The sequence below is a fragment of the Ochotona curzoniae genome, unplaced genomic scaffold (assembly GCF_017591425.1).
Source record: "Ochotona curzoniae isolate NIBS_2020 unplaced genomic scaffold, NIBS_Ocur_1.0 contig_3432, whole genome shotgun sequence".
NCBI lineage: Eukaryota > Metazoa > Chordata > Mammalia > Lagomorpha > Ochotonidae > Ochotona > Ochotona curzoniae.
This window is the reverse complement of record NW_024465859.1, coordinates 21,742,068-21,767,675: the sequence shown is the minus strand read 5'-3', so window position 1 is coordinate 21,767,675 and position 25,608 is coordinate 21,742,068. Positions and strand designations below refer to the sequence as shown.

Sequence of the window (25,608 nt, the reverse complement as noted above, 5' to 3'; positions counted from 1 at the left end):
ACCATGAAATACAAAAAATGTTCCCATAGACTCCTTCTCTAATACTCCCTCCACCCTGCTCATTTTTGGTACCAGGATGGTACATCTACGATTTTATTACAATTGGTTAAACAACAGAAATATCATTGTCATCTAGTCCTTAGGTTACCCTAGGAATCACTCTCATTATTTTTTAAGATTTATTATTATTTTTATAATTGATTAGTCAGATTTACAGAGAGAAGGAGAGACAGAGTGGAAGATCTTTCATCCTCTGCTTCACACTCCAAGCAACCACAGTGGCAGGAACTGAGCTGATCAGAAGCCAGGGAGCCTGGGGCCTCTTTCTGGGTCTCCCATGTGGATTCAGGGTCCCAAGGTTTGGACCATTCTCTACTGCTTTCCCACACCACAAGCAGGAATCTGAATGGGAAGTAGAGCAGCCAAAGTTAGAAATGTCACCCGAATGGGATACTGACACATGCAAGCAAGAACTTTACCTACTAGGCTACCACACTGGGCCCTAGGAGTCACTCTTATTTGCTCTAAGTTTTATGGGTTATGGTAAACTTACTTGCCCTTGGAGTCATACAAAATAACTCTCCTGCCCTGCAGAAATCACTGTGCTCTTTGTCCCCGGGTTCCTACCCACCACTGACCTGTCTCCTGTTTCTCTAGCTTTGCCTTTCCTGGAGTGTCATAGAGTTGAAATGTTATAGGACATACATATTTGATTATTTTTATACTTAGTAATAATGCACAGTGTTTCCTCCATTTCTTTATGGGTTTGACAAATCATATTTTAGCATTAATATTATATGATGGATGTACCATGGTTTCTTTATCCGTTCTTACATCATGGATGCTTTTAAGTTTTGACAGTTATAAATAAAGGTGCTATAAATATCCACAATTATGTTTTTTGTGTGGTTATATGTTTTAAGCTTGTTTGGGTAAATAGCAAGGAATGTGGATATAAGATTGTCTTATCAGAATATGTTGTTTTCAAAGAAACTGCCAAACTGTCGTCTAAAATAGTTATGCCATTTTCCATTTCCACTGGCAGTGCTTGGAAATTCCTATTTCTCTGCATCTTGACAAGCAGTTGATATTATCAGTGTTTTGGATTTTATCTATTCTGATATGTGGGCAGTGATTTTCTGTTGTTTAAATTTGCAGTTGTCTAATGATACATGATGTTGGACATCTTTGCATATGCATATTTGCCATCTGTGTATCTAATGCAGTGTCTGTTGTAATCCTTTATTTTTTAAGCGAAGTTGTTAATTTTCTTATTGTTTATTTCTAAGAGACCTTTGCATATTTTGGGCATCAGTCCCTTATCAGATAAGTATTTTCTAGTCTATAGCTTTCTTTATCCTATTGATCTTGTCTTTAATGTACTGGGTTTTTTCTTTCGTGAGTTGTACATCTAAACAGTCATCAGTAAACTCAAAGTCACCTAGATTTTCTCTTAGATCTTGTATGAGCTTGTGTTTTCCACCTGGATGCGTTAATAGATTCTTTGTATTTATGTGACACTCTCTTCGATTGATGTACTTAGCTATTCTTTGGTCAGTGCCACACTGTCTTAATTGATGTAGCTTTATAATAAGTCTTGATGTCCAATAGTGTCCATCTTCCAACTCTGTTTTTTTTTTTCCCTTTCATACTGTGTTGATGATGATGGGTCATTTTTCTTTCCATATAAACCTTCTCAGTTTGTTAGGATCCACAAAGTAATTGACTGGAAACTATATTGGAGTTGCAGTGAATGTAATTAGCAACTTGAAAGTGTTGAGTCTTGCTGTGCATAAGCATGGACTATCTCTCCAACTTAGCTTTATCCTTGGTGGTTTCTTTCTTTAGATTTTGTACACATTTTAATAAACTTATACCTAAATGTTTCCTTTTTTTGGTGCCAAGTCCCATTCATTTATTTGTTTATCCATGGTATGAAGGAAAGCAACTGATCTTTTATGTATTAGACTTGTTTCCTGCAACCATGCTATAATTGATTAGTAGCTTTAGTGTTTCTGTTTTTGTTTTTTGTCAGTTCTATGAGCTCTTTAACTTGCCAATCATGCTATCTGCCAGAAGCACTATTTATCATTCAATGGTATGAATTTCCCTATAAGCACTATTTTTACTGAACCCTACAAATTTTGATAAGATGTGTTTTCATTAAATTCAAAATATTTTAAAATTTCTCTTGACATCTTCTTTGAGCCATGTGTTATTTATAAATGTACTATTCAATATGAAAAATTTCTAGAATTTTCCAGTTTTCTGTAACTGGTTTTGAGTTGAATACTTTTAAAGATTTATTTTTATTATTTTTTTTTTTATTGGAAAGGCAGATATACAGAGAGGAGAGACAGAGAGGAAGATCTTCCGTCCGATGATTCACTCCCCAAGTGAGTGCAACGGCCAATGCTATGCCAATCTGAAGCCAGGAGCCTCTTCTGGGTCTCCCACGCGGGTGCAGGGTCCCAAAGCTTTGGGCCGTCCTCGACTGCCTTCCCAGGCCACAGGCAGGGAGCTGGAAGGGAAGTGGGGCTGCCGGGATAGAACTGGCGCCCATATGGGATCCCGGGCGTGCAAGGCGAGGACCTTAACCACTTGTGCCACTGCGCTGGGCCCCTTAAGTTGAATACTTTAAAGTTTTATTTATTCATTTTCATTTTATTTGAAAGGCCAACAGAAGGAGGCAGACACTGATTCATTCCCTCCCATGCCTGCAATATCCTAGTCTGTGCCAGGCTTAAACCAGGACCCCATAAATGAATGCAGGTCCCCAAAAGTTGTAGACACAACTGTTTGAATGCTTACCTGCTGCATCCCAGGATGTCCATGAGCATGAAACTGGAATCAGGAGAGGAACCAGTACCCCTTCCCAGACTAATGAAAATAGGATGCAGACATTCCACGTGGCGTCTTAAACCCCTGGTACCAATTTAATTATTTCATATTCAGAAAGCATACTTTATATAATTTCTGCCCTATTTTTTTGTTACACTATGTTTTGGAGCCCAGAATGTGGCCTGTCTTGGTTATAGGCTATTTTTTAAGGACAAAATTGGTTCTGGCATTGTGGTATAGCACGTTAAGCTGCTGCCTACAGCACTGGTATCTTGGGTGGGTGCTGATCTGAGTCTTGGCTGAACCTCTTCCGACCCAGTTCCTTTCTAATGTTCCTGGAAAAGCACCTGAAGATGGCCCAAGTGCTTGAGCCCCTGAACCCAGATTGAATTCCTGGCTCCTGGCTTTAACTGACCCAGCCCCAACTCTTGTGGCCATTTGAGGAGTGAACCAGCAGATAAAACACCACTCTGTCTCTATCTGTGTGTCTGCCTGTCTATAACCTTGCCTTTCAAATTAACAAATCTTTAAGAAGGAGAGAGAGGAAGAAAGAGAAGTTGTTTAAGAATGCAGACAGTTTACCTTAATTCTGAAATTAAATGTCTCTCTGGGTGAGTACTTGTCCTGGCTGTTAAGATATGCTTGAGATGCATGTATTTTGTATGAGTGTGGGTTGCAGCCCTGGCTCCAGTCTCAGTTCCAGCTTCCTACCAATGTGCCCCATGGGGAGCGCCACGTAATGGATGGTTCAATAGTTGGATCTCCGCCAGTCATTTGGGAGACCCCGATGGAGTTCCCAGATCTTGTCTGATTCAGTCTTACAGCCTTGGGATATTTGGAAAGCAAACCAGCAGACCAAAACAAACAAACAAATGAACAAACAAAAATCAATCTCTCTTCTCCTTTGAAATAAAATTAAGTCTCAATGGTCAACTTTTTTTTTTTTTAATAATGTGCAATGGTTCACTCCCCAAGTGGGCTCATGCAGAATTGAGCCAGGCCAGAGGCAGGAGCAAGAGACTCCATCTGGATATCACACATGGGAGGCAGGAACACTGGAGCCATGGGAGGCAGGAACACTGGAGCCATCATTGCTGATTCTTCCCCTAGGTGCATTACCAGGAAGCTAGATCAGAAGTACAACTCTGGGACTTTAACTTGTGGTCTGCCATGAGTTGTGATTGTCCCAAGCAGTGCTTTAAATCTTCTCCATGTCACCCATCCCAAGGAAAAGAAATTTTTTTTCTGGGCTTCTATTTATTTATTTATTTAAAAGGCAGAGTTACAGAGAGACAGAGACAGAAATCTTCCATCTACTGTTTCATTTTGGCTAAGGCTGGGTCAGGCTGAAGTCAGGAGCTTCATCCAGGTCTCCCATATGGGTGGACATTAGGGCCATTTTCCTCTGCTTTCTAAGGCGGTTAGCAAAAAACTAGATCTGAAGTGGAGCAGCTGGGACTTGAACCTGTGCCCATATGGGATGCCATGCAGGCAGCAGTTTAACCATGGTGCCAGCTCTTATTGCACACTTCTGAAAATAGATAAACTGAGATTTTGAATGATTATTTTACACAGATTCATACTACAGGTGATACTAGCTGGAAGGGTTTGACTCTAAAAGCTTCTGTTTGCTGACACCACGGCAAAACAAAACAAAACAAAAAAACAACCAGATAAAGTAACCTTATAATTCCAGACCCGGCCAGACTCTTGCTCAAGGCAAAAGTAGAAAACTAGAGTTTGCCAGGGAATATTTATGTAGTTTAGTTAGCTTCTTTATGTGATTGTTACTGTTAACATTTTTGATGCCTTTAGTATGCAACATTCCAGCAATGGTCCTTTCTTACAGCAACTGTGATGTAGTTCAGTCCTAAGTGATGGTCCTTGCTTAGCCTTTCCAAGCCAGGGGCAACTGTGGTTGCTGGAGGATGTTTGTCAGCGTCCACAACTGTTTTGGTTCTCACAGCTGGGTTGAGTGGAGGTGCTAAGTGTCCTACAGAGCACAGGACTCCAAAACTGAATTAGCTGACCCAAGCAATCGAGAGTACAAAGGTTGAGACACTGTGAATCTGGCTCGTTCCACTGTGTTGGCATTACAGGTGCCTCAGTCACTCTGGAGTTGATCTCTAAGGCTAAGTGCTTCTTTTTTAGCTCAGTCTTAATAACTTGCTTTGGCATGGTTTCTATGCTTCACCTTAAGGGCCAGAGGTCTGCTAATGGTTGAGGTTTTTAAATAGGGTGTTACTTTTTCTTCCTGTTGTTTCTAAGAGCCTCAGTTGGCCTACAGTTCTCACAGAAGAGAAGTTGGTGACAGGACGCCAATCTGTTCCTGACCTCTGTGGGCCCCCAAGCTGTGTGTACACGGCCCTGAAAAGCTGTTCACGCTGGAGCCAGGTTCTGTCCCTGCTCAGCACTCACCACTGGCAGAGATGCCACCCTGATGCCTTCTGCACAGTACAACCCTGTGTGTGTACTTTATTGTTCTAGAGGCATAGACTGCACAGGAAGTTCCCAGTTGCAGATCCACAACACTCACACAGCATCTGGTGTTAGTCCTTAACTGGTTTTCCTGTCCTTAGCTCGCGTCCATTCTCTGAGCATATACTCCCAGGGTATGAAATTTATTTCTTCCATTTATTGTCTGTCCTCTCTTAGTGGCCAGTGTTTAACTCATCATAGGTAGAGTACATCAGTTTATCTTCTTTCTTTTGAGTTATATGTCATTCTTTTAGAAGTTGGAGGAAATGATAGGGAACTAAAGTAATTTAAGAGACTAGTTGTCATCTCAGTAACTAGGCCTTGGGAGCAGTGAGGAAGCTCAGTGGGAGAGTGCCTAGGGCAGAAGTAATTCTTTCCAGGCAAGTTGTAAATTTTATAACTTAATAATTTCCTTTTTCTAAAAGATATTTATTTTATTCTTACTGGAAAGTCAGATTTACAGAGAGAAGGAGAAACAGAAAGAAAGATCTTCCATCCGCTGCTTCACTCCCCAAGTGGCCACAGCAGCTGAAGCTGAGCTGATCCAAAGCCAGGAACTTCCTCTAGGTCTCCACACGGGTGCAAGGTCCCAAGGCTTTGGGCCATCTTCTGCTCCTTTCACAGGCAGGGAGCTGTAAGGGAAGTGGAGTAGCCGGGACACAAACTAGCACCCATGTGAGCTCCTGGCGCGTGCAAGGCGAGGAGTTTAGCCAATAGGCTACCGCATTGGGCCCTTAATAATTCCTTGTAAGAATGTCCTACATGTTATCTTACCTTCTTCATGACCTGAAGGTTTAGAAAAAGTTTCAAAATTAGATGTAATTATTATTTGAATATTTACTCATTCATTCATTCATTCATTTTTATTGGAACATCAGATTTACAAAAAAGGATCCTCCATTTGCTGGCTCATTCCCCAAGTGGCCCCAGCAGCCAGACCAAGCCTAGGAGCCAGGAGCCTCTTCTGGCTCTCCCATGTGGATGCAGGGTCCCAAGGCCCCTGACCACTCTCAACAGTCCACCCACCCCACCTCCCAAGTCACAAGTAGGGAGCTGGACAAGAAACAGAGGAGCTGGGACATGAACCAGTGCCCATGTGGGATCCCAGCACATACACGATGAGGACCTCAGCAACAAGGCCCCTGCGCTGGGCTCTTGAATACATAATTTTTATTTGTATCTACTTTTTAAAAATTTTATTATTTTTAAAGATTTATTTTATTTTTATTGGAAAGTAAGACATACAGAGAGGAGGAGAGACGGAGAGGAAGATTTTCCGTCTAATGATTCGCTCCCCAAGTGAGCTCAACAGCTGGTGCTGAGCCAATCTGAAGTCAGGATCTAGGAACTTCTTCCATGTCTCCCACATGGGTGCAGAGTCCCAAGTCTTTGGGTTGCCCTCGACTGCTTTCCCAGCCCACAAGCAGGGAGCTGGATGGGAAGCGGGGCTACTGGGATTAGAACCGGTGCCCATATGGGATCCCGGAGCATTCAAGGTGAGGACTTTTAGCCGCTAGGCCACCATGCAGCTGGGCCCTGTATCTGCTTTAAAAACATAAAGAGAAAGGCTCACTCTCCAGCTGTCTATAACATCTAGGACCTTTGACAAAGCCAAAGCCAGGATCCAGTGACTCCATCCTGGCTTCCACACAAGTGGCAGGGTCTGAAGTACTTGAGTTCCCATCTTCTGCTTCTCAGGATACATTATCACGAAGCTGGATTAGAATTGGATTAACCAGAACCTAAACCATCACTCTAATATGGAATTGAAAGCATTGTAGGTGGTGGGCTTACTTGCTACAACACAATGCCCACCCCAGGATATAATGATGGAAGGAGAATGTTTGTGAAGGTTAACATAAAGGCCTGTATTTACCTCATCTGAGGGATAGTCCACGGATTTGAAGTCAGTGGACTCACTGATAGCATTTTCAGATGCTGTCCTTGTCTGACCTTTGGGGAGATTATGACTGTTAGGGACTATGCCTTTGAATTTGTAAGATTTTGAACAATGTGTTGTTTGGAGAGTGTTGGTCTATCTAGAAAAATATTTCTCAACCTTTTTTTTTATAAGATTTACTCTTTTTTTTAAAAGATTTATTTTATTTTTATTGGAAAGGTGGATATACAGAGAGGAGAGACAGAGAGGAAGATCTTCCGTCCGATGATTCACTCCCCAAGTGAGCGCAACGGCTGATGCTATGCCGATCCGAAGCCAGGAGCCTCTTCCGGATCTCCCGCGCGGGTGCAGGGTCCCAAAGCTTTGGGCTGTCCTCCACTGCTTTCCCGGGCCACAGGCAGGGAGCTGGATGGGAAGCAGGGCTGCCAGGATTAGAACTGGTGCCCATATGCGATCCTGGGCGTGCAAGGCGAGGACCTTAACCACTGCGCCACCGTGCCAGACCCAGATTTACTTATTTTTATTTCAAAGTCAGATATATGAAGAGGAGGGGAGATAGCGAGGAAGATCTTCCATCCGATGATTCACTCCCCAAGTGGCTGCAATGGCGGGTACTGAGCCAGTCCGAAACCAGGAGCTACTTTCAGGACTCCCAGGGTCCCAAGGCTTTGGGCTGTCTCCGACTAATTTCCCAGGCCACAAGCAGGGAGCTGGATGGGAAGCAGCTTTCCCCGGATTAGAACAGCACCCATATGGGATCCTGACCTGTTCAAGGAGAGGACTTTAGCCGCTAGGACACCACACTGGGCCCTGTGCCTTTATTTCATTATTGTCTTTCAAAGAAACCTTTGTAGATATTTTTTTCCTCTACTGGTCTTTTCTTGAAATTATAATAACATGGATGCAGTGTGTATCTTTTTATGTTCTGAGGCACTTTGAGGGAGAAACAATTTTTTTTTTTTTTACTCTGATGGTTAAGGAAAAATTGCGCTTCATAGAAGCAAATTTACCTGTTTTGAGATTGCATAATGTAGAAATAACATGTTAAAAAGAATCTTCTAATGCAACAACCTGCAACAATTGGAGAAGAGTGAGTGAAAAGATAGCTTACAGATTTCTCTCTGCGTAATCTCTTGATCGTTTGAGGAAAGTGTAGGAAAACACCAGGAGTAGCAAAATAACAAATGGAGCTCTCTAAAAGAAAAAATACAGAGAGATCACAAGATGCTTTTGTATCATGTGCAGCAGGAAGAAAACTAGGTGACTCCAAGGAGTACAAGCTTAAAATCATCCATTGTGCCAAGGTTTGTAAGCTCTAGCAGGTGCATTTTCTTCAAGTAGGCACTCAGCAGAGAACCTAAGTTATCTAGCATTGAAGAATGTTCCACGCTCCCAAGAGAATTTGACTCTTGTCTGATCAGTAGGGTGGTTGTGTATGAAATGCACTTCAGAAGGAGGAGGAGGAAATGACATGTTCATGTAAATGAAATACAACTGCAAATTAAAGTGTCACCCTGTTTAAAAAAAATCCATTTTTTATTTAATTGGTTACCAAGGAAAAAATGTCATACAGAAGTGTGTATCAGGGAAAGTTAAATTGTGAGATGTTACCATTGAATTTGGATTCAAGGAAGTTCTTGGCGGGCATGGCGGGGGGCGGGGGGCGGGGGGATTGTGGAAGACCACTCATAAATCTCAGCTGTGTTGCACACCAGGCTTCCCGAAGAGATTAACAAATATTCCCCTTTGGAGATGTTTCCTAAGGAAGAAGGTCGTGTACAAAGGAGAATATAGTTTCTCCTACAGAGCACTGCTTACTACCAAGACATCCAAGGATTGAAATGCTACTGGCTTTTCTGTGTTAATGATTATTCTCTTGTGTTTTTTGGGTTGTTTGTTTTGTTTTAACTTTTCCCCCTCCATGTTTTTATGAAGACTCCTGTGTATGTTTAGGCTGTGAGCCTACTCAAGTGTGTGTAAAGGACCTGTCACGTGGTTGACTCTAAACCCAATGTCAGATAATAATGAGCGGGACTAATGAACACAATGAAGTTTTCACATGGAATTGTTTCTGGAACACATGTCTGATTTCTCTTGAGACTAGGGCCTGCCAGATGGGGTTCTAGAGCCATTTTCAGCCTAAGTTGTGGTTCTTCCTCTTCTCTGTCTCCTGCTTATCTCAGGGTTGTTTTAAGTTCTGCACTAGAAACATGGAGATCAATAATAGAATGTGGTGTCTTTGTCTTCTTCCCCACCAGGTGCGGTGATTGGTGATGGTCAGTCTGCTGTAGCCAGTAACATTGCCAATACTACCTACCGGCTCCAGTGGTGGGATTTCACCAAGTTTGACCTTCCAGAAATCAGTAATGGTAAGCCATTGTAGAATTGGGGAACCAGTGGAAGAGTGAAGATTTTGAGCCAGAACTCAAAAATTTGTAGCAGTAAATTTTTCATCATCTCATTGAGTAGTTGATGGCCCCATGCCATTTCTGTAGCTCTATTTATCATTCACAACTAAGCCATTCAGACACATTGTTAGCACCTACCTGAACAACAAACGATTTTAGGTACAATGGTAGACAAAAAAGAAAGAAGCCTCTGCCCTCAAAAGTTTGTGGACTAGTAGTTTGTGGGCCAAAGGCCAAAAATTTAGATTGGACTGAGTGGAAGAAAAAGAGACCAGAGCTGGACCTTATGATCCTTGAGGAAATGCTATAATGATCTCAAACTCCTTGGTTAATCCATATCTGAAAGAATTGGAGAGAATGGTGTGCTTGACACTTGATCTACTGTTTCTACATGACAGTTCAGCTTCCCCGCTTCTGGTGAGGTCTGTAGTCACTGTTACTCTTGTTTAATTGGAACCATGGCATTTTGAACACACTCTATTCCATCTAATGAAGGACCCTCTCTTTCACACTGCCTGGATATGGCAGATCAGCCTCTGATTACTTCTGATGATAGGCCACCCTGTCTGATCAGATAGGCTAACCCTCTCTGTCAAATTTCTGTCCTAACCAGCCTTTTCCCTTGCTGTCACTTACCTGCATTGGTCATAGGTCTGCCTCAGGCTCTGCATAGAATGGGTCTAATGACATCTCTTTGAAGAGATAGTCCTCCAGCTGTTGAGAACAAACTGCAGTGTCCCTTTAATTTTTTTCCACCAGCACAAACCACATACCTTGTACTGAATCTTTTTTTCCCCCATCCTTCACAATTCTGCTTGTGTTTCCTTTTAACTTTGGACAACCAGAAAAAAATAAGAGAGCTCTCAATTTCAGCTGCCCACATGGTACAGGCTATCTTCAGGTTGTATTAGTTCAGTCTGAAATTTCGCATCCTTTTCTGAAACCATCACTGAGTTTATACTCACTTAAAATTCCTTCTTGATTATTAAGATAGGGTTCAGTCATCCTGTACTTATAGTGCAGATTGAATCTTTTAAAAAACCAAAGCAGGGCTGCTATTCTTTACTATTTTTATCTGGTGTCAGTTGTAGTTTCTAGTTCCTGTCTCAACATCTTTTTGAACTTTGATTTAATCTTTCTTTTTCAATCTTACATCATCTGCTAATTTGATAAGCGTCCTTTCTGTGTCTTCCTGAAGATTGTTAGCCAAGATAATAAATCAATGAGGACACTGTAGCAGGCCTGTGCTGTATTACATGGACTTCCTCTGTGCTGACTTCTTTCACAAATTAACACTTTCCAGGACAGCCAGTGGCTCAACTGGATAATCCTCACCTTGCATGCACCAGCATCCCATATGGCTACTGCTTCTCGTCTCAGCTGCCCCAATGCCAGCCTGAATCCCTGCTTATGGCCTGGAAAAGCAGTCAAGGCCTAAAGCTTTGGGACCCTGCACCCGCATGGGAGACCTGGAAGCTTTGGCTCCTGGGTTCTTATCTGCTCAGCTCCATCCATTTTGATCATTTGGGGAGTGAGACAGTGGATGGAAGATCTCCCTTTGTCTCTCTTCTCCATAAATCTGCCTTCCCCCCAAAAATACGTATTTTTTTTTAATTTTATTTTGACATTCTTTACACAGTTAACTAGATTAAGAAGATTCAAGGGCTATAGGAAAGTGGATAATACTAGTATGTTTTCCATATTGTTAGCTTCATATTTAAAGGGGGGTATTTAAGGGAGAAGCCCACCCAATTTCCCACCCTCCCCAGGTCCCGGATGAAAATACGTATTTTTTAAAAAGGGCCCATACTGGTAGCCTAGCAGCTAGGGTCCTTGCCTTGCATGCGCTGGTATCCCATATGTATATCAGTTTGTTCCCAATGGCCCCGTTTCCCATCTAACTTCCTGCTTGTGGCCTGAGAAAGCAGTCAAGGATGGCCTAAGCCCTTGGACCCTGTGTCCTGGTCGGGGACCAGAGGAGGCTCCGGGTTGCTGGCTTTGGATTGGTCAGCTCCAGCCATTGCGGCTGCTTGGAGTATCTTCCTCTCTATCTCTCGTCCTCTCTATATATCTGACTTTCCAATAAAAAAATAAAAATAAATCTTTAAGAAGAAAAAGCAAATTAGTACTTCGTGTTTGGGCATTGATAGGTAGAGCCTACTTTTTTATATCTTATAAAAGTTTTTTTATTTGTTGCTTTAAAATAATTAAGATTGCCTTAAAATAATCTTCAGGGTTATTCCCCAGTATGCTGATCTTTCTATTTTCTTCAGATAAAGAAAATGGGGGTATTCATGTTCTTAATGAAATTTCAGTAGCAACTATCCTTTTTAAAAGGTTTGTTTGCTTGTTTGTTTGTTGTTTGAAAGTCAGAGTTACAGAGAGGAAGAGACAAAGTGGTATCTTCCATCTGCTGGTTCACTCCCTAGATGGCCACAACAGCTGGAACTGAGCAGATCCAGAGCCAGGAACCAGGAGCTTCTTCCAGTTGTCCCACATAGATACAGGGTACCAAGGCTTTGGGATGTCCTTGACGACTTTCCCAGGCCATAAGCATTGAGTGGGAGGGGAAGTGATGCTTGTGGCACAGGCAGAGGTTTAACTCCTTTGCCCTGCACCAGCCCCAATTCATGCACTTTTTGGAGACCTCTCACTTACATGGCTTTCTTTCTTTTTTTTTTTAAGGTTTATTTTATTTTATTACAAAGTCAGATATACAGAGAGGAGGAGAGATAGAGAGGAAGTGGAGCAACTGGGATTAGAACCAGCAACCATATGGGATCCTGGTGTGTTCAACGTGAGGACCTTAGCCACTAGGCCACACCTCCAGGCCTTACATGGATTTCTTTATAGTTTATCTGTCTGTAGCACTAAATTTTTTTTTTAAGATTTATTTATTTGAGTGGCATATTTAGAGAGGAAGAAACTCAGAGAGTTTTTTTTACATCCGCTGGTGCACTTCCAAAATGGTTGCAATAGCCAGAGCTGAACAGGTTCAAAGCCAAGAGCCAGAAATTTCGTCTAGGTTTCCCACACAGGTACAGAGGCTCATGCACTTGGGCCATCTTCTGCTGCCTTTCCAGGTGCATTAGCAGGAAGCTGAGTCAGAAGTGAAACATCTGGGACTCAAACCAGTGCCCATAGAGTATGCTGATGCTGCAGGCAATGGCTTTATGCACTATACCACATTACCAACCCATAGGCATTATTTTTATGACTACCTGGAAGTTGTTATAGAAATGTACTGACATCTTTTAACCAGTCTTCTATTGAAGGGCTTTAATTGGTTTTCTGTCAGTTTGTTATTTTACATGTTAACAATAGAAAAAAATTCCTAGAAATGAAATTACAAGGAGGAAGAGTGTGTGCAGTTTTAACTGTGGCAGATACCCTTGTGCAGGTTGTACCAGTTTACATTTCCACTTTCAATTGCCGAGATGCCTAGTTACTTAAATTCTTGTTGATAGCATGTAGCATCAGATTTTTAGATAGCTGCCAGGCTGATGGGCACAAGGTAGCAGGCATTTCAATTCCCTCCAGTTCAAAATGAAGGTCTGTGTCTTTTCATACACTTAGCCATCCGCGTTGCCTTTTCTTGACCCGTCCACCTGCTTCATCCCTATTGTTCTGCTTTGTCAGCTGACTTTTCTTTAAGCAAGTCTATGGGAGCTCTTTCTAAAGCAGCACATTAACTTATAATAGGAGTTTCCTACTTGTCATTTGTCTTTTGACTTTGCTAGAGGTTATTTTTGTCATAGAACTTATTTTAAGTAGTCAGAATTATACAACTCTCCTTTTATGGCTCCTTGATTGTGTGACATCATTAGGAACATCATTTAGTGCTTTTATGTTTCAGCTTTCTACATTTCAATAATTTATTCACTAGGAAATCTAACTTAGTCCAAAATTATGATCCAGGTTTCCCCCCCATATGGCTTCTCATTTGTCCCAAGCAGTTTACAATTAATTTGGGATGTCTGTTTTGGGGGGAGGGGGAGATGTCATTTTAACCATAAGGTAATTTCCTGTGTGTTAAAATGTGTTTCTGAACTGTCTATTCTGTTCCAGTGATCTAATAATTTATGTGAGAGTTTCATGTGAGCTTAATTTACTTATTTGAAGCATAGAGCTCTCCATCCACTGTTCACTCCCCAGTTGCCTGCAACAATTGAGGCCACAAGAATGTGCCACAATTGAGGCCACCAGAATGTGCCCCAGATGTCTCCCGTGGGTGACAGGCAATCAGCTTCTTGAGCCATCACTATTGCCTATTGGCCTGCCTGGTAACAGGGAACTGGATTCAGAAGCCAGGGTCAGGGATCAACCCAGACATTACTGATGTGACATGCAGGTGGCCCACCTGGTGGCTTAACTGCTAAGCCAACATGTCCCAGAGTTTTGGTTGTAGGGTTTGATGGTAAGGTTACTGTTCTGTTCTTTTCTTGCCTATTTATCTTTTGATACATTTCCTTCATCAGATCTTTTTAGTATGATCATGGCAATTGTATTTAAATGTTTTTAAACATTTACTTATTCATAAGAGAGATGTATGGCAAAGGAGAAACAGAGAAAGATTTTCCATCTGCTGGTTCACTCCCCAAATGGAGAGAATGACCAGAGTTGAACTGATCTGCAGCTGGAAGCTAGGAGCTTCTTCCAGGTCTCTCACGCAGGTGCAGGGTCCAAAGGCTTTAGGCCATCCCCGACTGCTTTCCCAGGCCACAAGCAAGGAGCTAGAAGGGAAATGAAGCACCCAGGATATGAACCAGCACCCATATGGGATCCTGGCACTTGGAGGGTTTTAAAGGCGAGGAGTGTAGCCAGTAGAGCCTGAGAATCAATATCTTGATGAGGAGCTGGTGTTGTGACATAGCTAGTTAAGCTGCTGCCTATAGCACCGATATCCCTTATGGGCAGTGGCTCATATTCTGGCTGGTTCACTTCCACTGCAGCTCCATGCTAATTCCCTGGTAAAGCAGTGGAGGATAGCTCCAGTGCGTGGTTTCCTTCCACCCACATGATTCAATCCTCAGATATCTATAACAGTCTGGGCTTGGTAGTATCAAAGCCAGGATCCAGGGCCTGGCATGATGGCTCAGTAGCTAAATCCTCACCTTGAACACACCAGTATCTCATATGAGTGCCAGTTCATGCCCCCAGCATTCCACTTCCAATCCAGTTCCCTGCTTGTGCCTGGGAAAGCAATGGAGAATGACTCAAGTCCTTGGACCCCTTCACGTGCATTGGAGATCCAGAAGAAGCTCCTGACTCCTGGTTCCTGACCTCAGATCGACTCGGCTGCAGCCATTGTGACCACTTGGGGAATGAACTAGCAAGTGGAAGGTCTTTCTGTCTGTCTTTCCCTTCTTGCTGTAAATCTGATCTGCCTTTTCAATAGAAATAAGTAAATCTTAAAAACAAACAAACAAAAAAAACAGGAGCCAGGATTTCAATTCAGGTCTCCAAAGTGAGTAGCAGGACCTAGATACTTGAGCCATTTCCCCCTGTTTCCCAAGTACAGAGACAGGTATAAAATTCAGATATTCTTTAAAAATGAAAGGAAGGAAACTGAGATATTCTGACACTGAACATGAGCATCTTAAACATTCCTTTAGCTGTTGGCCCACATTAGCTTTGACTTTTTAATTTGGTTGGTTGGTTGGTTTTTTCTGTAAACTGTTATTCTTTAAATGATATTGGTCACTAGGGTGTCCTGCCAGAACAGGCCTTAAGGAGCCCAGTGGATAAGTGGTGTGGTACAGACTGCCCCTAGGAGCTGTAGTGTCTAGTGCCTTTTTGGGGGTGTTCATGGTAAAATCTGGTGTTCCTTGCAGTCTTATTCTGAAATCTGAAGGCCTCAGACATAGTAACCAAGAGGAAATTTTCCTGCTGATTTCAACCCCCTTGGGTTTTCCAAATCTGTATCTAATGCATTTCCAAAAGCACTGCAACTGCTAATCACTCCCCTGGTTTCATCTGGCAAGCCAGCAACAGGCTGCAAATCGATCTTTGTACAAGGTGTTTGTTTATAATTTATGGAGCTGATAGGAAGGCAGAGCCATCTGCTTCTCCAGGCATCAGCATTTCTAGCCCCTCCCCTTCCCTGCTAGGGCATTTTCCCTTGGAAATCATTTCTAATTGGAAGGAGATTACATTGCAAAGTCTGAAACATGGCTTCCTGCTGTCTTCTGCATCAGTTTTTCTCCCCCTGGAGCAGCCCCCTGAAGCTCTTAAGCAGTTTTGATTTGGAAAGTCTTTCTATCCAACCTCGCTTCCCCGCACCGGCACTCCCCATACTTAGCTGCTGAGCTAACTTCCCCTTCATCCTTCTCAGTGTCTTGCCTATACAAGAAAGCCAACTGCTGGCACTGCAGCTCAGGGAGCCAGGCCTAGGTTGTAAGGCAGCTGTCCTCAGGAAGGGAACAGCAACCTCAGAGGCACCAGGAGCTCCCTAAAGATGTATATTCTCAACAACAACAAAAAACAAGTGTATATTCTCAGGACTTGCCCTTCCTGCAGCAGAAGTTTCTGGTGGTGTGGAAGCTGCCAGTCTCTCAGGCTATACTCCACCTTTTTCCCCCTCCTCTCTGTAGCCATATATAATTGTTAAATTTAGAAATTTGCCTCTTGGCATTAGTATATTACTTTTCTTCCTCACCCTCCTCCCAAATAGAACAGAGATCTGTACAAATTAACTCAGCATAATGTCAACCTTACCAACAGGAATCTACACAACTGAACTGAAACAGTGACCCCTCAGCATTATCACTGACCATTTTCATTCCTTATGGGAAATGAAATAGACCACAGCAGCAAATAAAGTTGCTAATTGGAGCTTTCCAAAAAAAACATAAAATTGCAAACAGACCACCCAGTGCTGGCTGTGCCCCTCATTAGGACAAAAGTGAAGCCCGCAACCACTGACTGCAAAAAACCCTTTTTTTGTAAGATTTGCCCATTTCCATTACAAAGTCAGATATATAGAGAGAAGGAGATAACAGAGAGAAAGATAGTCCATCTGCTGATTCACTCCCTAAGTGGCCGCATTGGCCAGAGCCGAGCCAATCCAAAGCCAGGAGCCTTCTCTGAGTCTCCACTCGGGTGCAGGCTCCCAAGGCTTTGGTCCATCCCTGGCTGCTTTCCCATGCCACAGTCAGGGAGCTAAAAGGGAAGTAGGGCTGCTGGGATATGAACCGGCACCCATGTGGGATCCTAGCACATGCAAGGCAAGAACTGTAGCTGATACTCTACTGTATTTGACCCTGGCGATAAAATTTTATACAAACCAGTACCTATATGAGATCCCGGTACTTTCAAGGTGAAGAATAGCCAATTGAACCATTGTGCTGACTCCCATCTTTCTGTTAATATACAGCCTGGAGGCAGCAGGTGACAGCTTGAGTACATGGGTCCTTGCCACCCATTTGAAAGATCCAAAAGGAATTCCAGGTCCCTGGGTTTGGCCTGGCTCAGCCATGACTATTTCGGGCATTTTGGAAGAGTAAACCAGCACGCTACAAAAGAGACTCCCACACTGTCTCTTTGCCTTTTGAAATAAAAATTAAAAAAAATAGATAAGTAATGAAATGTGAATATAATAATAGTAGTTGTGCAAAGCTATCTGAAAATCCGTAAAACCCCATATCCAACCCCCCCCCCATATTTATCCTTTCAATTTCTCTCCACTCTTTATGGTAGTTTTGTTATATTTCTAAACATTGTGCCCAGCTGAATTGGAAAGCCAAGATTCCATTTGAAGCTTTTCCAGATTTGTTGGGTGTTCATCCCCAACTGGAATTATGTATCAGTCTAGAGAAAGCGGAAGAGATTGTCTTTTTTTTTTTTTTTTTTGGCAAATGACTTGGGACCTGAGTAAGGAGCAGACGGTCTCAGTGCTGCCTAGATAAATGTAGCCATACAAGCTAGAGCAGATGGCAGGTTGGGAGTTGAACAGTAGAGAGACCTAGTGGTGATAGCAATGTGTATTTGGATATCATTATTTTATTAGTTAGCAAACAGAGCCATCCTTGTGGTCTTTCCTTGGCTTTATGCGTAATGGTGTCGTAGGTGTCAGCCCCCAAGGGTTGGCACGGCAGCCTGATCAGTGTGTTCTGATGTCTTTTTTTTTTTTTTTTTATCTGCTCTGCCATCTCTGTAGCTTCATTAGCAAAACACAAGGAAAGGGAAACAAATGGAGATTTTTTTTTTTAAGATTTATATATTTTTGGAAAGTCAGATCTACACAGAAAAGGACAAAGAGATCTTCCATCTGCTGATTCACTCTGCAAATGGAGAGAATGGCCAGTACTGAGCCAATCCAAAGCCAGGAGCCAGGAGTTTCTTCTTGGTCTCCCACGTGGGTACAGGGTCCCAAGGCTTTGGGCTGCCCTCTACTGCTCTTCCAGGCCACAAACAGGGAGCTGGAAGGAAAATGGAGCAGCTGGGACATGAAGTGGCGCCCATATGGAATCCCAGCACCTGCAAAGCAAGGACTTTAGCTACTAGGCTACCATGCCAGGCCCACAAATACAGAATTTTGCAAATCAACTCTGACTCCGATAAGCTTATGAAAAAAAATATTTGTTTTGTTTTCTTGGCAGTTTCCTAGGGAAACTTGCCCTTGACTTCCCAGTAATGCTTTCCTGGACTAGACCACCTGACTTTGTTGAAGGCAGCTGACCTTGGCTTTTATCATATGCCATGTGCCCTGACAGTGGACATCTCCATCATACCACAGATGAGAATACCAATTATCTTTGCATGAAACAGGTAAATGAGAGAAAGCCTGGAGGAGCTTGGTTCATTTGAATATGTTGTGCTGTTCTGACTATACCCATGACATGGACATTCTTGGTCCAGGCTCACATCAAGTGTATGTCACTTTTTTTCTGGAAGAGAATAGCACAGTGGGTCTGGCAGAGGGAGTCAAAGGAAAAGCGAAACCAAGCACGCAGGCCCAGATCCCATGCTGGCTACTGTCTCGTTAGTCCCATCATGTGGACTGTCCTCACAGTAGACCTTCCTCCTTGGCCCCATGCTGCTGTCCCTGTGCTGTATTTTCAGTAACCTGAAAAGTGCAGGTTAGGGCTACCTGTGGACATTGAATAAGGCCTGGAGCACAGCGCAAAATGAGAAGAATCCCTGCCATGCAACCAGGGCTGGTCTTGTTTTGTTTCTTTGTGAGGCTAGGGATTACTACGCAAGATTTCCAGAAAGTACATGGGAAATGTATATTATGTGTAACTGAAGCAGATTTGAATTTTTTTGCCCCAAAATAGAGTTCTTTAATTCCCTTTTTGCATGAACTCTTTGAAGTTCTTGATAATTAGCAAGTAGATATTTAGAAGACTGAAGTCTAAATATCCCAGGTCTCTTAAAAAAGTAATCCAGAAATTGGTGGAATGGTTTTCATTTTCAAAGTCACTTAGTAGATGCTGTATAGGATTTCTGCCACAAAACAGCTCTAGCTAAATCATCTTTCTCTTAGAATCGGTGGATTTAAAGTTTTGTTCATTTTAGTTTTGGTGTTTTGGATATTAACCATTGTTGAAGAGCCAGCATTATGGCATAAGGAGTTAAGCTTCCACTTGAAATTCCAAGATCCTATATTGGAGTGCCAGTTGTAGTTCCCAGCTTTTCCATTTTTGATCCAACTTCCTGCTAATGCCCTTGGAAGGCAGCAGCAGGCGTCTCAACTACTTTAGAACCAGTACACCAGAGAGAGGTGATGAGAGAAATATCCTGCCTCTGCTAGTTCATGCCTCATGTGGCCACAACAGCCAGGACTGGGTCAGGGTAAAGCCAAGAATTCCGTCATGGTTTTCCATGTGGATCCGACGATGAGGCACCTGGGCCATCTTTGTTGCCACTGCCTTCCAGACACATTAGCAGAGAGCTGGATTGGAAGCCAAGCGGCTGGAACTCAAATCAGCACTCTGCTTTGGGATCCCTGTATTACTAGAAACGTTTACCTGCTTCACTACCACATTGGCCTTAATAAATAAATGTTTAAAAAAAAAAAAAAAGACAGCTGTTGAGTGACTATCCCGGAACAGTTTTTAATAGCTTTTTTCTTATCTAATCTCTCAAAGGTTATTTCCTAAGTATGAATTAAGATTCAGCAGGTGGTTGTGGTAATGTTGACTATCCTGTAGTTTCCTTTGTTTTTCTTTCTTTCTTTTTTTTGTTTACTTAAGAGAGTTTGTTATTAATTTACTTAAAAGGAAGATGCAAAGACAGAGAATTAGAGATCTTCCATCCAGTGTTTACTTTCCAAATTCCCACAATAGCCTGATCTGGGCCAAGACTCAAACCCATCTTCTAGGGCCCAGCTCAATAGCTTAGTGGCTAAACCCTTACATTACACATGCCAGGATCCCATGTGGGTGCTGGTTTGTATCCCAACTTCTCCACTTCCCAGCTGCATGTGGCCTGGGAAAGCAGGGTAGGATGCCTGGAAGCCTTGATACCCTGTACCCATATGGGAGACCTGGAAAAGATGGTCTGACACTGCACCCACGTGGAAGACATGGTAAAGCTATTCTTGCTTCAGCTCACCTCAGCTCTGGCAGTATGGCCACTTGGAGCATGAGCTAGTGTATGGAAGATCTTTGTCTCTCCTTCTCTCTCTAAATTTGCCTTGCAATAAAATAAATAGATCTAGAAAGAAAGGAAGGAAGGAAGAAAAGGAAAAAGAAGGAAAAGCATTGGGAGCCAGTGCCATAGTCTAGCTATTGTCCTCACCTTGCATGCACCAGGATCCTATATGGATGCTGTTTCACATCCTGGCTGCCCCACTTCCCTTCCACCTCCCTGCTTGTGACCTGGGAAAGCAGTAGAGGACAGATCAAAGCCTTAGGACCCTGTCCCCACATGGGAGACCCGGAGGAAGCGCATATATAAAGTTAAAATAAAGAAAGCCAACAGGGCCCGGCACAGTGGCCTAGTGACTAAAGTCCTCACCTTGCACGCACCAGGATCCCATATGGGCACTGGTTCTAATTCCGGCAGCCCTGCTTCCCATCCAGCTCCCTGCTTGTGGCCTGGAAAAGCAGTCGAGGACAGCCCAAAGCCTTGGGACCCTGCACCCGTGTGGGAGACCTGGAGGAAGTTCCTGGCTCCTGGCTTCAGATTGGCTCAACACAGCACCAGCCATTGTGGTCACTTGGGGAGTGAATCACCAAATGGAAGATCTTCCTCTCTGTCTCTCCTCCTCTCTGTATATCTGATTTTACAATAAAAATAAATAAATAAATCTTGGGGGAAAAAAAAAGAAAAAGAAAAAAGAAAAGAAAGGCAGCAATAAGGGGAGAGAAAGAGAAATGGAAAAATCTTCCATCTGCTTACTCCCCAAATGGTCCCAGTGGTTGGGGCTGGACCAAGCCAAAGCCAGAAGCCTGGAACTCCATCTGGGTCTCCCACATAGCTGCAGGAACCCCAGCACTTGGGCAACCATCCACTCTTTTCTCAGGCACATTAGCAGGGAGCTGGATAGGAAATGGAAAGCCAGGCAACAGCTCAACCCCCAGTATCACAGCATCAGCCTCTCTTGTCTGTCTTGTCCCCTGATGTTTGAGTTTGAATGAAAAGGTATCCTTTAGTATTTCCAGGGAGGGATCAAGCTAGTGGGAAGGCATCAAGATTTCTTAACCTCATTTCTTTTCCCAACATAAACTCCAAACTTTTTGTTTTGTTTTCTGTCTTCGTCTAATACAGCCTCCGTGAATGTGTTGGTGCAAAACTGCAAGATCTACAATGATGCCAGCTGTGATATTTCTGCAGATGGCCAGCTCCTGGCAGCCTTCATTCCAAGCAGCCAGAGGGGCTTTCCTGATGAAGGCATCCTAGCCGTGTACTCCCTGGCCCCCCATAATCTGGGTGAAATGCTCTACACCAAACGTTTCGGTAAGGGATAGGAACCCCAATCTGAGGACAGAGGGACTCACTGGTGGCTTGTCTTGAGCATTCCTAGGGGAGGTCTGGCTTGCATGCGGTCAAAATTCACACTCAGTCCCCGCCAGAAAAAGGTCACTTTGCAGGAGTCCTAGCTATAGCATGGCAGAAGAATTAAGAATGCTTCCTGCATAGCCATGTGCTTCTGTGTGAGGCCTGGGGATAAAAGGAGCACCTTTTTGGTTTAAGCACCTCATGGTTTAAGAAACTGGACACACTTATAACCTATAAGAAGTTCCAGAATTATGTATTAAAATTCCCCAAAAAGTATGCCTTTTGATCCAAAAATCACATTTCCAAGAAAATAATACAAAAATCTATACACAAATTTGCTTACAAGGGTATTCATAGCATTCTTATTTATTACACAGAAAAATGTCAGACTGTTGTTTTAAGACTTTTTTCTAAGAACTGCTTAAGTAAATGATAGTGCAATGATTGGATAGAATACAATTGGACTTTAAAAAATGTTCTTTGGAAGCATATTTAATGATGAAAATATGTTTATGATGTATTAAATGAAAAAGGTACATTTCAAAACAGTGTTTATATACTGCAACACCAGTTTTGAAAATGTGTGGTTATATGATAACAGTGATTCTTTCTATATGCTAAATATTGTATACTGCCTTCTTATACTCCTCACTACAATCCTGGGACAACTCCAGGATGCCCACACAATATGATGACTGGAAAAGAGGAAGAAAGGCTTAGAGTGAAAATTGTTTCCTTGAACTGGCACGAACCTTGGGAAATATGTGTGTTTTCTGTGGCCCGCAGGTCCCAATGCCATCTCGGTGAGTCTGTCCCCCATGGGCCGATATGTAATGGTGGGCTTAGCCTCCCGAAGGATCCTGCTGCATCCATCCACAGAGCACATGGTGGCCCAGGTCTTCCGGCTGCAACAGGCCCATGGGGGCGAGACCTCCATGAGGGTGAGTGATAATGGCTGTGCCCCCGCTGGAAGCAGCTCTCATACAACTGACCAAATACTGAGTGTTGGGGATAATCTCCAAAGCAGGGCTAGGGTCACAAGGAGTCCGGAGGACTTCCAGCCTCTCCGTGCCCAGCAGCTGCTAATTTTGGAAGCTGGAGACTTTCAAGAGGCAGGTGCTTTCTCATGCCCCAGGTGATGAGCTGAGGGGCCCAGAGTGTATTTTCAGATAAAGAGCAAACTAATGCTTCCTCTCCTGAACCTAAAACTTTTAGTCTAAAGAAATGGGAAGGACCCATTTAAATATTTACTTTTTTTTCTTTTTTAATGACTCGGAGCCAGCAAGCTATTAAACATGATATGCCTTGTGATGTTCCTTTCTGTGGGTTAGAGTCATGATGGGTGATTAAGACTTTAGGTAGCCGCTGAGCTCTGAGCCATCCCACTGACTTCACCCAAGGACCCTTTGTCATCAGACGCTTGCCGCTGGTATTGCCATAAAATCCTAGGGAAAGCCACGTGGTTAGTGGCCTTTTGGACTCAGCCAGACGAATGTGCCTGACTGAGCTTCCCACATGCTCGAGGGGCTCATTTAGCCCCAGTTTTGTTGAGGAGAGTCAAACATTTGAACAGTTCTCTAAATTAAATCTGTTTAAACTCTAGCTCAAGCTAAGAACCTGTGAATCAATTCCCTTGGTGTTTGTGTAGTCTGTACCATTTATGGATTTTGTGTGCTTAATAGCATCTTTTTCTTTAGCTGTGTGATGTGTGTGTTTAATCCATCCCATTAGATGCAGCATATCCTCCGGGGCCCTTCATTTTCTGTGCTGTACATGCAGATGCTTGTTGAATGTCTGGAATGGGAAGCATTTGTTTTAAAGAGAAAACGAGAGCTAGGACTCATTCCATACAAGGTGGTGGCAGGTGGGTGGCCTGCCATGGTCCCTGCCTCTTCAGCTTCCTGCTGAATCCTCTGGCCAACTACCAAGGCACTTTCCAGGTTCCTTAAATTTGATAAGGGGCTTTTTTGCCATTAACTGTTCTCTTTTCCATCTCCAACTGCCACTAGTTCTTTCCTTCTGTGTCTCCCTCGGTAACAGAATTGACCATTTTCTCCTTGTGCCCCCACTGTTCCTGGTGTACACTCCATATTAATATTCACCACACCTTTGCTGAAATCTGAGCTCCTTCAGAGCAGAAACCATGTCTGTTTTGTCTATATAAAGTCCATGTCCCTAATAGGGAATCTGACATTTAGTAGGAGCTGAATAAATGAATCTCAAGAGAAACATTCTCCTCCTTTCTGAGTGGTAACTGGCAGGACCAGTGATGGCTGCCATTGGGTCCCACCAGGCCTCCAAGAAGAAAAGAGACAGGCAGTCTCTGCCGTTGACATTCTAATGACAAGACAGATTTGCTGCTTGAATTCTATGAGATTCTGGAAATATTTGACTTTAGGTAAATGAGAGAAGACTTCATGAGGAGTTTTTTGAACCTGTTTTCATATTTGAAGTTGGAATTTGAGTTTGAAACATTCTTTATGTTAAACAATTTTTTTTTTTTTTTTTAAGATTTATTTTTTATTATTTTTTCATTGGAAAGGTGGATGTACAGAGAGGAGAGACAGAGAGGAAGATCCTCCGTCCGATGATTCACTCCCCAAGTGAGCGCAACGGGCCGATACCATGCCGATCCGAAGCCAGGAGCCTCCTCCGGGTCTCCCACGCGGGTGCAGGTTCCCAAAGCCCTGGGCTGTCCTCGACTGCCTTCCCAGGCCACAGGCAGGGAGCTGGAAGGGAAGCGGGGCTGCCGGGATTAGAACCGGCGCCCATATGGGATCCCGGGCGTGCAAGGCGAGGACCTTTAACCACTTGCGCCACCGCGCCGGGCCCAGTTAAACAATTTTTTTAAAGATTGATTTGTTTTTATTTGAAAAGCAGAGATACAGAAAGAGAAGGAGAGATAAATATTTTCTATCCACTAATGAACTCCTCAAATGGCCACAGCAGCCAATTCTTGGCCTATCTGAGGTTGGGAGCCTGGAGCCTCTTCTAGACACCCCACATGGGTGCAGGAGCCAGGACTGGAACCAGTGCCTATAGGGGATGCCAGTGCTACAGGCAGAGGCCTAACCTCCCAATGCCATGGTACCAGTCCCTTTCTTAAGCAGATTCTAAAGTTACTTGGTACCTGCAGTTTCCCCACCTAGAATCCTGATCCCAGCTACTATTCTTCTAACTCTCCCTGCAAATTGTGAAATAATTATTTGTAATCATCGAGAGACAGGGTCTGCTTTCAGTGATGCTCATGGACATCTCTTGTCTCTTCCAGAAGCCAGTGCTCTGGCCCACCTGCTGAGCATAGCCTGCCAATTCTGCATCCTAAGAAGGCTCCTCTTTCCATGAGGAGCTAGGAAATATCTGACTAAGGGCAAGCAGATATAGAGTGACAGTCCCACTCATGGAATCTGTTGTCACATGCGGGGTTGACAGTTGGGGGCTGCAACTGGAGCTGCAGAGCTCTGTAGAGGAGCCAGCACTAAGCTGGGTAATCTGTTGCTGCCATGCTAAGGAGTTCACAACAACTAGCTAGCTGCTGTTCGAATCATGACAAGAGCTTGCTGTGAGACCTCCAAATTAGGCATCTCTGGTTCTCAGTAGGTACCATCTGGCACTAGGAGAAGGAGCTACAGTAACTAAAGTTTCCTATTTGTAAAATCTTCCTTTCCCCCAATGACAAAAAATGAGATCCATCTCACAAGGGCTCACTCAGCCTGATTTCAGTCCAGCCTGACTTTACCCTCATGTGACTGAGGAATTCCTGGTTTTTCCAGATCTTGATTACCCCGTATACCCAAAGGCATCAAAGCAGCAAACACATGTCCTAGAGTTCAGTCTTCAGTGGAAGGAAAGATGCCAGGTTTTTTGGATGGATGTGCTATACCATCTTCTATGCCAGGAAAGAGATTTGTGCCTGAGAGCAGGGATTGAGGGGGGCAGGAGAGTATCTCCCTCTCTGATGTCACACTCTGGTCCTGAAGGAATGCTTCTGTTGCTAATGCACCTCTCCTGAAGCCTCTACCCAGAATTCCCCTT

General features: G+C 43.4%; 1 protein-coding gene across 6 annotated transcripts in view; it reads left to right on the top strand.

The window, feature by feature from the left end:
- AMBRA1 (autophagy and beclin 1 regulator 1) overlaps window positions 1–25,608 on the top strand; it is a 215,092-nt gene that overhangs the window by 153,856 nt on the left and 35,628 nt on the right. For all 6 annotated transcript variants that reach the window (XM_040980185.1, XM_040980184.1, XM_040980182.1 and 3 more), the window contains 3 exons: window positions 9,478–9,588; window positions 21,343–21,531; window positions 22,360–22,514. In XM_040980185.1, the coding sequence (XP_040836119.1) occupies window positions 9,478–9,588; window positions 21,343–21,531; window positions 22,360–22,514 (455 nt within the window). The remainder of the gene's footprint in view (window positions 1–9,477; window positions 9,589–21,342; window positions 21,532–22,359; window positions 22,515–25,608) is intronic.